Source organism: Sus scrofa, chromosome 14, assembly GCF_000003025.6.
Source record: "Sus scrofa isolate TJ Tabasco breed Duroc chromosome 14, Sscrofa11.1, whole genome shotgun sequence".
Lineage (NCBI taxonomy): Eukaryota > Metazoa > Chordata > Mammalia > Artiodactyla > Suidae > Sus > Sus scrofa.
In genome coordinates, this window is record NC_010456.5 from 50,305,582 (window position 1) to 50,322,024 (window position 16,443).

General features: G+C 53.4%; 1 protein-coding gene across 2 annotated transcripts in view; it reads right to left on the reverse strand.

The window, feature by feature from the left end:
- The window catches only part of UBE2L3 (ubiquitin conjugating enzyme E2 L3), a 50,308-nt gene extending 40,480 nt beyond the window's left edge, over positions 1–9,828 (reverse strand). For both annotated transcript variants that reach the window (XM_005670877.3, NM_001185133.2), the window contains 1 exon segment: positions 9,771–9,828. In XM_005670877.3, coding sequence (XP_005670934.1) covers positions 9,771–9,797 — 27 coding nt within the window. In that variant the 5' untranslated portion in view covers positions 9,798–9,828.

A 16,443-nucleotide genomic window follows, 5' to 3' on the forward strand; every position in this document is an offset into this window, starting at 1 on the left:
CCTGGGAATCTCCATATGCCGCAGGTGCGGCCCTAGAAAAGAAAGAAGGAAGGAAGGAAGGAAGGAAAGAAGGAAGGAAGGAAAGAAGGAAGGAAGGAAGGAAGGAAGGAAGGAAGGAAGGAAAGAAAGAAAGAAAGAAAGATCAATCCAGATAGATGCAGAGGAAAAACCAGCTGCCCAGCTGCCTAAGTCAAATCGACACTATGGATGGAAGGATCCAGGGAGGTACTAGTTAACACCATGCTGTAATTTCCTACTTGCTAAAGGAAAAAGGCACACCTTGCCCTGAAAGAGTACATACAGAAAGTCCGACTGAAGGCCATATCCTCCCCCCACCCCGCCGTTGCTGCACTGGCTTAGGAGGGCGGAGCTGCTCTGGGGACCTGCAGGTCAGGCTGCAGGGAGGGGTGGCAGGTGGCAGCAGAGAGGCCTGACACCAGCCTGAAGGAGGCTGAGAACAGAGGCGTCCCCATGGGCAAGGCCCACAGAGCCCCGGGAGGAAGAAAGCCCCTGCTGGTAAGGGCCACAGAGGGACCAAGCTGGGCTGGAGTGGTTACTAACCCTGGAGGACTCACAGGGTGTGGGTGTGGGCTAGGGCCCAGTCCCAGGTGGATGGGGCTGGGGGACTCACTCCTGCCTAGGCCCACCTCAAACCCGTGGAACGAGAACCTCTAGAGAACACTGAGCACTGAGGCAGGGGTCCCCAGGGAACCACCACGCTCAGCCAGCCCAGGCTCTCAGCAAGGAAGACACGGAGGCCCTGACTAACCCAGCCTCACTGCCATTAACCCAGCTCCTCACAGAGCAAAGATGGGCCACTGAGCCAGGCACACAGAAGCAAGGCGAGGGATCCTCTGACTGCAGTTAAGTCTGCACTAAGAGCAACCCTGAAATCATTCTTAAGTTTTTCTTTGAAAGTGACTGCTTTCTGTGACTTACGTTGCTGATTTTCCTGTTCTCTACTCTGAAGCTTCCTATGGGCAGTAAAAACCAAACAATCTAACCCCAACCATCCTCTTCAGCATTTTATACATTACATGTAGAAATGCTATTTATTTGCTTCAACAAATCACCAGTGGACCAGGAAGAACAGAGGTCTCCGAAGTTGGACAGGCCTGAGATCAGCCCTGGCCCCACCCTTCGTACCACCTGAAGCTCTGAGTCTACCTCTTACCTGAAAATGATAGGAAACTGACCTCGTAAGGCCCTGCTGAGAATTATAAGCAAGGCTGGATAGTGCTTAGAGCTAGCACTCCTAGTAGGTCCTCAACTAATGTGAGTTTTATACCTGTTCACAACTGTGCAACTCAATTCTTTTTTTTTTTTTTCAGGGCCACGCATGTGGCATAAAGGTCAAATGAGAGCTACAGCTGCTGGCCTACACCACAGCCACAGCAACACCAGATCCAAGCCACATCTGCAACCCACGCTGCAACTCGCTGGATCCTTAACAACTGAGTGAGGCCAGGGGCAAACCTGCATCCTCACAGATGTGATGCTGGGTTCTTAACCCACTGAGCCACAAGGGAACTCCTCACCACACTTCTTAAAATCTAAGTGTGTCAGGAAACCAACATACATACATTCTCTGTTCTCCATAATAGGACACAGACATGACAGTGATGTCACTGATGTTGACAGCATATGATCAAAGTTCACAGGGCTTAAATTAGAAATGAATATGTTTACAGTTGTTAACACAAAGTTTTCAGAAATGATCTGACCCATTATATCCCAGTTAAGAAAGAAAAAGAGGAGTTCCCCGATGGCTCAGTGGGTTAAAAGTCCAGTGTTGTCACTGCTGTGGGGCAAGTCTGATCCCTGGCCCAGGAACTTCTGTAGGCCACAGGCACAGCCAAAAAAAGAAAGAAAGAGAGAAAGAAATATAAGAAATATAAGACGCGGGCTTGCCAACAGCATATCATACCCCTTTCCACAGGGCACCTTCAAAATCCCAAAAAAGAGCAGAAAAGAAGGGATACTAGGGAAGACACGTGCCTTTGTGCAATAGGTACACCCCCAAAGGAGCCTGTGAAAAGCTGCCAGGCCCTGAACAAGAAGCAGCGGTGGGAAGACAATGCTCAGTGAGGACACGGCTGGAGCCTCACGACACTCCAAGGAGGGCCAGTCAGCTTTGTTCCACAGACAGGAAGGCCACGGAGAAGCTTGGAGAGGCCCAGTCACAGACAGGCCTTGGACAGGACAGAGCCAAGACCAGATGGGCCCTAGAGAGGATTAGGATGGTAGAGGTTGCTGCTGGAAATGGAGAGCTCAGGGGTCCTAGCCCTGGGCAGATGGTGGGGCTCAGCGTGCTCTTAATGACAAAAGCATGACAACACAGCCTCTGCCTCAACTAGGAGTTTATGCTGTGCAGGGAACATTTCTGGCTCCTGCTCAGGCAGAACGGAAGTCAGCAGATGGAACCCGATGTATAGGATCTCTGTTAAACAGCAGCTGTGCTGTCCTGTCAGTACAGTGGTGAGTACCCCCATGGCTCAAATACCAGCTCCACAACTGATGGGACAGCAATAACCTGAAAAGTGCTACTTCCTGCTTGCGTAACTGATTTTGACAGTAATGTACTTTCCAAGTTTGCACAAAACCACAGGTAGCAATGACACTAGTTTGTGACTTTAATGTAGCTCAACACACTGTAAATCTAAACATAAGGCTTCAAAGCCCCAGAACACGAGTTCTATTTCAGCAACTACTAAGCCACAGGGGCCGCCCTTCCAGGACACTACTTCAGCCTGAGCTGTCACTGCAACTAGCACACTCAGCTACTGTCCCAACCCTGATGGGAGTTTCACTGTCTGTGCCTCTGGAGAAATCAGGATGCTGAGGCTCCAGGTGAGGACACAGACAGGTCCACACCATAGATAAGGTGTGAGCCCAGGTCCCTAATAATGACCACAGCATCAGGGAGGTGGGCCGACCGTGCACAGGCCATCCTCAGGGCACACGGCAGAGAATACAGCATAGGCTCAGAGAAGCACACAGCCCACACCCCAGGCTCCGCAGCCAGACCCCAGCTGAGCAGGCCCTGCTCCGGAGGAGTATCTCCCTCTCAACTCGGGTGAGTCAGGCCTGTGAGCTGTGTCACACACTCCATCTGAGCTCAGTGCCATAGGACAAGGACAGAAGCTCATGTGTGACATGTCTTTCCAGAAAGCACGTTGGCAGGAGGCACCCATGAAGCATCTCAGAAAGGCCCCTCTCAGGACATGGCAGCTGACTCAGGATGCCATCTGGTTGCTCAAGCCTGCGGGCCTAGGGGCTGCCTGATGGCACCTACCACTGCCCAGCACTCACCCCTGCCCAGCTCAACAGCCAGATGCAGAGCGAGCCTGGCAGACAAAGAATCCAGAAAACTACCACCCACAAAGACCCGCAACTGCTCAAACAGCAGAGACCCAGCCGCCACCTAACCTGGGATGAATCCTACTCTCCACCCTGTCCTGTCCCTCCTTAAAACCCACAGCAGCCTTGTGACAAGCGGCAGCAACACCCTGGGAGCAGCGGGTGCACAGCTCCCCCAGCCCCTGGCAGTCGCTGAGCCTCAGCCTGGGCCCGGAGGAGGGGAGCAGCCACCAGAAGCAAGCTGCCTTCACTCCCGCTTCAATGCTGGAAGAGAAGATGAAAGGCCGTGGTTCTAATGCCAGCGGCAACTGCTTCCGTCACTGGGGCTCCTCTTCCCCCAGTTGGGGTGCTCACTGCCCTGTAACATCAGGGTGGGAAGAGAAGAGACACGGGGTGAGAGTCTGAGAGATGGACAAACTGAACTCAAAAGCTTTGCAATTTTGCTGGAAAAAGTAAGCGTTTTTCAACAAAGACACGTTCACACAGCTGTCTCGTGAGCCTCTCACTAGCCCTAAGGAACAGGTTACTTCAGGAGTGGGAGAGTGCTGCGGTGAGGAGGGCCCTGGCTGCCTCGGCTGTCCAGTCCCATCTGGGCAGGCCCACCCCTACCCGCCCCAACCCTCCACCCTCCTCCCCTCCTGCTAGGCTGCTCACCTGGCTTCCAGTGGTGACGTCACATCTACATGGATCTCACACTTAGTAGGTGCCAAGCACCCTTCTAAGAACTTGATACCTATTAATTCACTTAATCTTTACAGAGATACACTGACTAATGCACAGAGAGGTTAGGTAACTTGCCTGGGTTCACTCAACTAAGGCTGATACAGGACACAAACTCCATAACCTGTGCTCTTAACCCCTGCACAGTATCCTCTCTCTCAGTTGCTCTGCCCTGAATGAAAAACACTTCTCTCCCTCTTTTTTACTGGGGGGAGGGCTAGGCTCATCTGAGCCCCCAAGAACAGAGAGGGCGAGGCTGGGCACCAGATGCTTGCAGGCCAAGACCTCACCAGCAAGCAGCTGCTTACCAATGCCACATTGGGGGACACATCAGACCCCTGAACTGAAAGACACAACACTGCTGCTACCTGTCCTCAAACCCACCAGCATCGCCCTCCATGGTTCCCCCTCAGGGAGAGGTAGTAACTCTCAAGTGGCTAGCCTGAGGACGTGGTCCTGCCAGGGCAGAGGGAGGAAGGGCTGGTGGTTCTGGAGGGCCAGGCACGTTGGGCATTCCAAACATGGGTAAAACCAGGCCAGTTCCCCAGGGGCTGGCCTAGCTAAAATCCAAGGAGGGACAGGGCAAGGTCAGGTTCATGCGGCCATCCTGGGGCTTGCTGCACCCGTTCTGAAGAAGGAGAGCTCCTCCAGCTCACTGGCTGCCAAGCGGACTATTAAACCCTACTCTCTGTGAAGGACCTGGTCAATTCCATCCCTCCTCCCACTCAAAGGTCTTTCCCTCCTGTTCACCACTACTCAGCTGGCAGACATCCAGCACACACGGGCAGCCCAGGATCTTTGTTCTGGGCTGTGCTGTTATTCCCCCTCACGGAGTTCCTGCAGGGCAGAGCCCAGAAGAGGAGGCCCGGGAGCAGAGTTGCCCTGGTGCACAGAGCGGAGTGGCCAAAGCATACACATCGAGAGGATCCCCTGGGAAAGGGGGGAGAAAGAACTGGCGAGACCCACCCTGGAAGGACCATGCTGGGGAGCGGGAATTTCTTAGTAGAGTCCTGCCCTACTGGACTTGGTTCCAGTTTCAGGGAACGGGGCCTGGACATGAGTACAGCCCGATAGGAATGGTGTGGAACTGTGGAGGCAGACAGCAGAGCACAAAGAAATCACTGAGCCACCCGAGGCAGGTGTCAGCCACAAATGGGGATGGAGCGGCAGTGGGGATGCAGAAAAGACAGGCAGGGGATGGAGATAAAGGCCTAGTTCAGCAGAATCTGGCAAGTAGCTTGATGTGGGAGGAAGGGGTGAGGCAGGCTCCCCCAGGTTCTTCCATGGAGATGGAGTACACAAGCGGCTTATTAACTAAGGGAGGCGAGGCAGAGGTGGGGGCACAGGCGGGCCTGAGACCCCGAGGCCTGCAGGTCCAAGTGCCATTCAAAGGAAACTCCCAAGGCAGGTGGACACAGGACCAGGAGGGATGTCTCTATGGTTCTCTAAGCTTTAATTCCTAATGTGCAATTTCAGCAAAGAAAACAGAAGTATCTCATGAACATTTAGTGATACTTTCCAAGAACGAGGATACTCTCAAGTGACCCGGTATAATAAAATGCTAAATCAACAGCCTCTCAATTGAGAGCTGTAACAAGACTAGAAAAGGCCCAAGTACCCTTAGACGAGTGTTTCTGTTCTAGTGTACACCTTAAGAAAAGCTCCCAGCAGTGCAGTAACGAGCCTACTCTTTCCCAGGGCTTACCCCAATTACCTCTTAATGGCAAAACATTTACAAAGAGTAACATTAAGGGAGGCTAAAATAGTCCCAATTTACTAGATTGCATGAATTTAGGGTAAAAAAACACAATGCTTCCCTCTTTTCCCCAAAACCCTGTAGGTTCGGAACAGTGACAGTGACATGACACAATTTGTACAACTTCCCTCACACGTTAACACAGCCACCAGACACACACACGGCTCCTTCATGTTAATGACCCAATCTCAGGGAGTATAAGCGTGTACTGAAGAGCAATGTAGTTGGCTGCTTAGTACAGTGAATTCCAAGGAATGCGCTGTTATTTAGCAACTCCTCCTACTCATTCGTATGTGATTATGGGCCGAAAGTACACCAATATGGAGTTCTGAGTGAGCATTATTTAAATAGCATTAGAAGATTGCTACAAATCTCAATTCCTTACCTCAACAGTTACATTATAATAACTAATAAAATGTCACACCTCTTTTAAACCTACAAATTCCCCACTGAGGAAAGCCATTCTGGGAAGATACCCAGCTGGAGAGCAATTTTCCCACAGCCACACCTACTGGTTTCACTTTTGTAGCTATTTCCCCTCCTGACCAAAGCACTGGTTACAATCTGGCTGTTGCCATCAGTGCTGAATTAGCTGCTTGCAAATTAAAATGTATTTAATGTTTTATTAACATTGTAGTTCCAAAAGAGTGTTCTGAAAAAAGCTAATCCTTTCAGCAACTACTTTTTAAATTAAAGACTTTATCATATTCACTTTGCCTAAAATAACTTCTCAGCCTGATATAAGCACATGACTCTACTTTTAATAATGTATTTCACACTATCTGCAGGCGGACCATTGCTACACTTTGACTCCAAGTGTTTCAGAAATTGTTTTCTGAGGAAACCTAAAGTTCTTTGACTTAATCCATTTGATTATTCAACATGTTTACTTATCACCTCTGAAAATCCCTTTTATAATCCAGGCCATGTATTGATCAACTTGATTCAGTAGTTTTTTGGGGTTCTTTTTTTTTTTTTTTTTGCTTTTTAGAGCCGCATGTGCGGCATATGGGGAGGTTCCCAGGCTAGGAGTCCAATCAGAGCCACCGGCCTACGCCACAGCCACAGCAACACCAGATCTGAACCGTGTCTGCAACCAACACCACAGCTTATGGCAACGCCAGATCCTTAACCCACTTGAGTGAGGTCAGGGATCAAACCTACAACCTCATGGTTCCTAGTCAGATTTGTTTCCACTGTGCCACGATGGGAACTCGTGATTCAGTAGTTTTTTTTGTTTGTTTTTTTAAACTAATCAGGCCTAAACTTTCATAGCCAATGATCAGCATTCCCCTACTGAACTAAAAAATTTCCATCCAGAATTCAAGAAACAGCATCCTTCTCCATGCATCCTTGTAACAAGAAAGGAAGCAGTGTGACAAAGGGCGTGGAACTTGGGGTTTGGACCAGGGAGAGGCAGCATTTCATCTCTTCCCAGGATGGTGCGCTAAAATAAAGATGACAACACACTAACTTTAAGAGTTATTGAGGAGTTCCCGTCGTGGCGCAGTGGTTAACGAATCCGGCTAGGAACCATGAGGCTGAGGGTTCGGTCCCTGCCCTTGCTCAGTGGGTTAACGATCCGGCATTGCCGTGAGCTGTGGTGTAGGTTGCAGACGCGGCTCAGATACCCCGTTGCTGTGGCTCTGGCGTAGGCCAGTGGCTACAGCTCCGATTCGACCCCTAGCCTGGGAACCTCCATATGCCGCAGGAGCGGCCCAAGAAATAGCAAAAAGACAAAAAAAAAAAAGAGTTATTGAAAAGATAAGGAAAAACTTATCTAAAGGATCTGGCACTTAATATGTACTCAGTTTTCACTACTTTTTTTTCTTTCTAAGCTCAAATTTTGTGAAACACAAACAAACAAACAAATAGTAACTCCCCTCTGAGACCCCTGGGAACCTGGAAGCCCCAAACTGGGTCAACTGAGCTAGACTCAGAGATACCAGGATGAATTAGGTCAAGATCTCTACCCCTGAGGAACTCAGAACCCAGCAGGAAAGGCAAGTCTAACACAAATCAGACTGTGACAAGTGCTCAAAGAGAAACATAAAGAAAGTGGTGTGGTCACACAAAGGAGGAAACAACTCACTCTAAAGGGGGATGGAGGGGAGGCCTCAGCATAGTTGGCCTTGGAGTTGAACCAGAACTTCCCTGGAAGGGAGAAAGGCAAGGGGAAGACCGCCTTTCTCAGGCACAGCCAACAGCATGTACGAAGGAGACGCTCTCTCCCTTCCTAAAAAACTGGGCCAAGCCAGCAAATCTGCCTGCATTCCATTTTCTCACCTACAAAATGGGAATAATAGGGTCTACTTCACAGGCAGGATTAAACATGATCATGAATGGGAAGTACAGAGCTGCACAAAGTAAAAGCTGGGGGGAAAAGGCAGCCATTGTGATTAGGTGCAAGAGTGGTGTGTAGTGGTGGGGAACTAGGGATCAGGAGGTGTGGCTGAGCAGATTACTTTCCAGCAACCTAAGGGTCCTGCATGCCAAGAAGTCAGGATTAACTTCTGAGGACAATAAAATCACAGAGGTTTTCCACAGGAGAGGGAAAGGATTAAATATTTGCTTTAGAAAATGAACCATGGTGTCCAAGAAGACAGTCAGAAGAACTCAGGAAGGTACCTGAGAGATGAGGGTATGGATTCAACTAATTTCAGTTAAGATTACAGAGGAAGGCACACACTCGAGAAATGTTTAAAGTAAAATCCAAAAGGCATAAAAGATAACTGCCTTTGGGGAATAGAGCAGGGAAATAAGTAACAGTTCTCTCATCCAGAGTACTGGCAGAACGGTGGTGTCGGGGACAGAGAAGAGAGAAGCCTCGAGTCTGTCCACGGTTCTTTTGTGCCCACTTCCAATCCAGTTTTATGAAGTTCAATGTCTCTAACCCTTAGCGAACAAAAGAAAGGAAATGTTTCCAGGGAGGGAGGGCCCAGAGGCTGTGACTCCAAGTTCAACGTCCAGGTCTGCGGAGTACTGCTCTGTCCAGGAGGAACCCCAACCCTTTATCTCCTCTCAGGAAACCAGCTCCTGGCTCCTTTTTATTTCCGGCCGGGCATAGCCGGGCAGCACCACCGGCAGGGCGGCCGACTTGCAAACCTAGGCGAGATCCATTCCGGGAGACGCCGGCAAACACACTCGAGAAAGAACTAGGCCCGGGTGGCATCTGTGTTCCTCACCCGAGGAGCCAATTAGCAAGAAGGCACCCGGCTGCATTCAAGATACAAAGTATCAAGTTATTTTTATAAACTTTAGCCGGTTTTGACTTCAACCCATCCCACCCCCCATATGGCACTTTGCTCCAGCAGGAAAAGGGGCACGGAGGACCAAGAGGTGGGCCGGGAGGGACTGGGGCAAGAGGCCCGCGTCGCGGCCGGCCGTCCCCCGCCCCTCCGCCTCCCGGTGCTCAACTTGCCGCCGTGTGACTCTGCAGTCACAGCGACGGTCCGCTGGCACCCGGCGCAAGCCCGAGAGCCGCAACAAACCGGCCTAACTTTCGCCGTCGGCCCCCGTCCCCCAGCCCCCGCCCGCGCGGCCCCCGGCGCCCAGCCCGGCGCGCTGCGGCCCAGGGCGGGGCGGCTCCGCGGCGAGGACTCGCTACGGCCTGGCTGGGCGCTGGGGCCTCCCGCAGGCGCCCGGTGGGCCTCCCGCCCCCCGCCGCCGCCCGGGAGCCGCCGCTGCGCGGTGGGGAGCCCGCGGGCCGGCCAGGCGGCTGGTCCGGGCCAGTGAGGGGCCAGGGCGGCGCGGCCTGGCGCTCCCGCCCGGGCTGCGGCCTAGCGGCAGGGTTAGTTCCCTCGGCGCTCGCGGCCCGGGGCGGCGTGGTCCCGCGGGGCGGGGAATGGCGGCGGTTGCCCCGATGGGCCCGGGCGGCCGCGGGGCCCCGGCTTGCCGCCGCCCCCCGCCCGCCGGCGCGGAGAATGGCTTTTACCTTCATCAGCCTCCTGCTGGCCGCCATCTTGGCTCTGGTGCTGCTGCCGGCCCAGAATGCAGCGCGGCCGCCGGGCTCGGAGCCCCCGCACTTCCTGGAGCGGGGGAGGGGCGGGCACAGCGGGCGGGCGAAGCGCCTACTGTGCGCCCGGCGCACGCTGGAGGCCCGAGAGCCGGGCCCCCCGCAGAGACACTGCCCTCGCAGGGCGTCCGGGGAGGTGGCACTGGGAAGCGATGCCTGGCACACAGTAGGTGCGCAGTGAACATTGGTTGTGTGAGATGGGTGACTGAGCAGGATTATTGCAAGAGGCGCTGTGGTGACGGGAAAGAGGCTGTGGGACATACTTCTTTCTCACAGGGAGGTCAGGAAGCCTCACTGAGGAAACAGTGAATTAATTATATCCAACACAGTGAACAACCCCATTTCTCAGGAAGCACCGTGGAGGCCAGCGATTTGCCCAAGGTCTGGCCTCTGGCCAGGAGCGGAATTCCTCTGCTGATCAGTGCCCGCTCCAGGTGCTGGCACCTGAAGAATGAGAAGCAGCTCTGAGGACCGGAGGGGGATGCTTCAAGCAGAAGTGCCAACACCACGAGGCTGTCTGAGTGGCCAGAATGGAGTAAGAAGGATTGAGGGGTACAGGGAGGCGGTGACCTTGGGGCCTTGAAGGAGTGAGAGGAATTGGGTCCTCTTCTACATGCTGGATGTGAACAGCAGCCCGCAGTCAGGTGCATGGGTGTAAGGAGAGTACTCTGGTTAGAGAATGGAGGTTGAAATAGGTAGGGGTCAGAAGGGGAGCAGGGCCATTCGTAAGCCTTTTGCAGGTATCCAGGCAGAAGTCATGGTGTTTTGGACCTCTGGGCAGTGAGGCCAAAGGGGGGGGGGGTTCAGCTTCAGATCAGTTTGGCTTTGGAAGGCATTTTCCTCTGTCTTAAGAGCAGTCAGGAGAGGAAAGAAGAAAAGGGCACTAGACATGTTTAGCCTGGAAGGGAGCCAGTCTCCCACCCAGTGTCCTGAGAGCCCAGGCTTAACACGGGGAGGCAATGGTGCAGAAACTAAATGATAATAAGCCTCATGCAATCAAGGACCCTGTCTGCCCTTTATCTCCCCCCAGGGTTGGCACACAGAGGGTGCTCAGTAAATTTATGGCACATGTAGGAGGGACTCCATCAGGCAGTTCCCTAGAGCCGTGGAAGACTTGGGTGCCTGGCCTGGGATCTGACTCCTGGTCCTAGTGTGCATTGGGCTTGGTGCTTGGTGGACTCAGGTCAAAGAAAGTGCACAGCTCTATTGGAAACTGCTTTCTCAGAAGGAAGGAGGAGTTCCCATTGTGGCTTACTGGGTTAAGAACAGCCTCACTCAGTGGGTTAAGGATCCAACGTTGCCACAAGTTACAGTGTAGGTCAAAGACACAGCTCATATTTGGTGTTGCTGTGGCTGTGGTGTTGGCTGGCAGCTGCAGCTGCAATTTGATCCCTAGCCCAAGAACTTCTATATGAGGAAGGTGTGGCCCTGAAAAGAAAAAGAAGAAGAAGAAAGAAGGGGACCCTGCCCTGAAGAATTGCAAGCCAATAGAGGAAGCACAGTGCATACCCTTCACCTTGACAGGCTCAACCAGGAATAGAGGGTGGGATTGAGAGAGGCTGACTGCCAAGAACTAATGTTTGCCAATGCAACTCCCCAGCAAGATGGCTCCTTTGTGCTGACTTGGGAAATGGGGAACAGGAGGCCCTGGGCAGCAGAGTGCCGTAGGCCCTGGGCAGCAGAGTGCCGTTGTGCATAAGCACACAGTCCCAATGTGAAAGCTGCCTGGTCGTTGGGGCCCCCATCCTTTTAACTTTCCTGTTCCCTAAAGCAAGCCTGGCATGTGATCACACCATCTCTGCCCTCCACTCAGCCACCCTATTCATCCAGACCTGACCTTTCATGCCACCTCCTCAAGCCTCCCATCAAGAGTGGCCTCTCCCAGGAGTTCCCACTGTGGAGCAGTGAGTTAAGAATCTGACTGCAGTGGCTCAGTTTGCTTCAGAGGTGCAGGTTTGATCTCCAGCCCAGTGCAGTGGGTTAAATGATCCAGCATTGTCACAGCTGCAGCATAGGTTGCAGCTGTGGCTCAGATTCAATCTCTGGCCCAGGAATTTCCATGGTGCGGATGTGGCCATAAAAAATTTTAAAAAGAAAGGTCTCTCCTGGAGATCCCTGGTGGCTCAGCAGGTTAAGGATCTGGCATTGTCACTGCTGTGGCTCAGGTAACTGCTGTGACGGGGGTTCAATCCCTGGCCCCAGGAACTTCTGCATGCCACAGACACGGCCAAAAAATTTTTTAAAAGGCCTCTTCCTCCTTCTAGGTTCCTGGCCCTTCTGCTCAAACTACCACATGCTGCTTCTTCCTCCAATCAGCACAGGTCCTAGGTTCTCACCTGCTGGGTTCAGGGAGGGAGATACAAAATGTCACCTGCCATCCAGGGGCTTGCCACACCCTGAGGAGGCAACAACTTGAAAGTGACAGAGGTGTGAACGTTTGATGAAGGCAGAGGACAGGGGAGGGGAGGGGCCTGGGACAGGAGAAGGTGTTGCAGGGAGAAGAAAGTCCCTCTGCCAGGGCAGGGAATTAGCCATGGCACTCACACTCACTAGGGCTGACTGGCCTGGGCTGGACATTTGCACCAGTCACCTAGCTCCCTGGCACCACAGAGCCACGCTAAAATGCTGTATGTCACAAGTGAGGAAGTCCCAAAAGAAGTAGCTTGCTACAGATGTGATAAATTCATTTGAGTAATTAAAAAAAAAAAAAAAAGTAGCTTGCCCTGCCTCCTCCAGCTGGGAAGGGGGCCCCAGGAGTAGACCCCCATGTGGTCCCTGCAGTGAGACCCTGCCTTGACGTCCCTCTGCTGACCAGAGCCTTGTGCCCCACAGTCCTCCCTTCCCACACCCAGCACCCAAGCCTCTGCCCAAGCAGCTCCTTTGTTTGTGGGACCTTGTCCACCCGCCAAGTGCTGGTCATGCCTCAGGCCATGACTTGCCATGCCTGCTTGGAGAACTTGACTGCCTGTGGAGTGCTGGGTCCCACCAGTGTGAATGCACAAGCCTCCCTTTGTCACCCCAACCACCCTCTGAGGTGAAAAGTTTTACCAGCCCCATTGGCAGAGGCAGAAACTGAGAAAAATCAAGTTTTTCTCGGCCACCCAGTTAGTCAGAAGGTGAAGCCCAAGTCTGTTCTTGAACCATGAGGTCTAAAGCAAGGTCTGGGAGACCTAGTCAACCCAAAGGGTGCCCTCTTTCCCTCCCCACTTCCCTCCTACCCCTCCACCCAATCTTGCTCCCTCCTCCTTTCCTTCATAAACCCCATTGGAGGTTCTCTGTGCTTAGCGAATGCAGAAATTAAAATACCACCTGCCCACCACCCTCTGCATAGACCAGATTGGGTGCTCAGCAAACGTTCAAAGAAGGAAAGGAGTTCCTGTTGTGGCTGGGAGGAAATGAATCTGACTAGCATCCATGAGGATGCAGGTTCGATCCCTGGCCTCTCTCAGTGGGTTAAGGATCCAGTGTTGCCGTGAGCTGTGGTGTAGGTCACAGACACAGCTCAGGTCTGGCATTGCTGTGGCTGTGGCATAGGCCTGCAGCTGTAGCTCCAATTCAACCCCTAGCCTGGGAACCTCCATATGCTACAGGTGCAGCCCTAAAAAGACAAAGAAAAAAAAAATTCAATGAGGGAAAGATCATCCCATGACCTAGAGCAATGACTAAATGACCGACAAGAGGCATTGCCCCTGGTGTCAGTGGGGAGATGGACAAAGGCCTCATGCTGCAGGCTGCAGAGAGAGAGAGACTGGCGAAGGCCCAGAGCAGAGAGCAAATGCAGATGCAGAAGGCAGAAGATGGTCTGTCTGGTCCGTCCTGGCCACAGCAGGCAGCTGCAAGTCAGAATGCTGCCGGCAATAGAAGTGTCCTCGGAGCAGCAGCTTGGGGATTACCGGGACACTCGGGTGGCCAGAGCCCATGGGCCAGGCTCTATGGGCACCAGCTCAGAGCCCAGACTTTGGGCACATGGGCCTGGACACAAGGCCTTGTGCAACCCAAGTAGTTTCCTCCTCTGGAGGGGACGTGCCAGCCTCCCCAGCTGTGGTGAAGACTCAGGTGCAAGGCCTGTCACATGCAGGTGGGAGTCAGCTGGCCACCCACAGGGGCACACGCCTGGGGAGCAGGGCCAGGGCTGCCGGGCTGGGCGAGAGACCAGCCCAGCAGGCCAGGGAATGCCCAGCCAGAGAACTAGAAGCTGGCACATGCTGCCTCTCGCCACCCAGGAGGGCATGGACCAGCCAAAGCCAGCTGTGGGGCCCAGGAAGTAGATCCCCTCTGCTATCCATCCAGAAAGGGGCACAGCCAGGATGGCAGGCCTCCCACCACCTAGAGCAGGAAGCCCTGTTTGGGCTGCTGCTGAGTGGCTCTCTCTGAGCCCCAGTTTCTCCTCAGGCACAGGGGGACCACGACAAAACTATGAGAAGGACACAGCCTGCACTGGGCAGGGCTTGCAGGTCCCCCCGCCCGACACCTGATCTCAGCTGTGGGCAGCCCTCAGTCTCCGGCCTCGCCTCATGGGGAGCCTGCCCTGCTGGTGCTCTTACCATTAGCACCACACCCCTCACCCATGGCACTTGCCACAGTCCAAGTTCACTGTTCCTGTGCCACATTTGTGTTTAGCATCTGCGTCTGCCCTTAGACTGTGAATTCCATGAAGACAGAGGCCACACCTCTCTCTTCTTCAGTCACGTGTTTACTGAGCACCATGTGCCAGACACTGTTCTAAATGCTGGGGAGATGTCTGAGAACAATAGGAAACATATTAACCCAAAATAAGAAACCTGGACCGACTGTAGCCACGGAAGGTAGGAGCTTAAAATGCTCCGGTGGGCCCCCAGGATGGAACCGAACACCTTCACCAAGTTTGAAAGCTCCAAAAAGCTCAGGGCACGGGCAACAAAAGAGGGCTGTGGATCAGCTTTCCCAGGACCCCAGACCCTATGACCACATGGCCCAGAGGTCTGTGACCAGGAATACAGGGTGAACCCAGACGTGAGGGGCACAAGCTTCCTCTCAGGATCGTTGGAGTCACACGGTGTTGGGGCAGTGGTGTCTGCGCTCATAATAGACAGGGGAGCCTCTAACCCAGAGGTTTGATGGTCTTAAATGTGTCCCTAGCAGCACACTTCTTTCAAACACTATTAAACCAAAGTCCTCCTTAGAACCTGACCAATGACATGAGTGAGTGGCTGTGTCCTATTTTTTTCCCCCTTTTTTAGGGCCACACCTATGGTCTATGGAACTTCCCAGGCTAGGGGTTAAATCAGAGCTGCGACTACTGGCCTACACCACAGCCACAGCAACGCGGGATCTGAGCTGTGTCTTCAACCTACACCGCAGCTCAAGGCAATGCTGGATCTTGAACCCACTGAGCAAGATGAGGGATCGAACATGCATCCTCCGGACACTATGTTGGGTTCTTAACCCACTGAGCCACAACAGGGATCTCCAGTGGCTGTGTCCTGTTGAAGCAGATGGGGCCAGTGTCTCCCCTTCAGCTCTGGTCAATCTTTCCCACCCCTACGGTTTTGTCCGGGAGCCCTAGGACAGTAGGGAAGTAACCCAGTTTGAAAACCACCCCAAGTAATCTGTCCCTTTCATGTTCTAGGCAAGACAGCCAGGGCCCAGAGAAGGCAGCCTGGTGCTCCAAGTCATCCATGGGGGTGACAGGCAGGTCACTGCACAAGCACTGCACAGCATGATGAGTGTGGGATGGCAGGAGCCTGGCACCGGTGAAGCCCTGGCTTGCTCTTCCACTTGACCACATTCCAGATGCCTCTGACGTGCCTCGGGTGGTGCCAGCATGGGCGGTGGCTGGATGGCGCCTGTGGGGCTCCCAGAGTCACACAGGGTCCTTCTCCCTGGTGGCAGCCTGCCTTCCTGCGCTGACTATTGGAGCCACTGCTCGGGGCTGCAACAGGACAGCCAGGCTGCAGAGCACCACCCACTGCACTGAGGTGACCATCCAGATGCCCTTGGGCCCTTGTAAGCCACCTGCTCTGGCTGAGCCTCAGGGCCTTAGCCTCTGTCAAACAGAAATGTGCTGAGGGTCTCCTGAAGACATGCTCCCTGTGGCCCCACGACCACCTGGACATTCCAGTGTCTCAACTCCCCATCCCCGCATCCACCTCACCTCTCAAAAAGAACACCTGCAGCCAAATTCCCCATGTTCATGTTACTCACCACTGCCCAATGGCATCACCCATGGCACATCAGCATTCAAGGGAACCCATTTTGAAAAACATGAGTACAGCAAAAGGGTGGGGCCAACAGGGCCACATGCTGAATGAACACAGCAAGTGCTTCTCTGAGCCTTGGTTTTGCCACCGGCAAGATGGGGCCGAGATGGTCTGCCCACCTACCTGAGAAATGGCTATGAAATTGAGAGGCCCGTCTGTCTGTTCTGCACCAGGAGCAACCCAGGAAGGTGAGTCAGAGAAGAGAGGCTGGGGGGGATTCACCCTGGGGGCCTTGAGGGTGGCTTGTGGCTAGAAAGCCATCCTCAGAGCAGCAGAGCCTGAGCTGTGAGAGGCTCTGGGTGCAACCCAGACCAGGATGGCACCACACACTGAGAAGCAGAAGGGTCTCAATG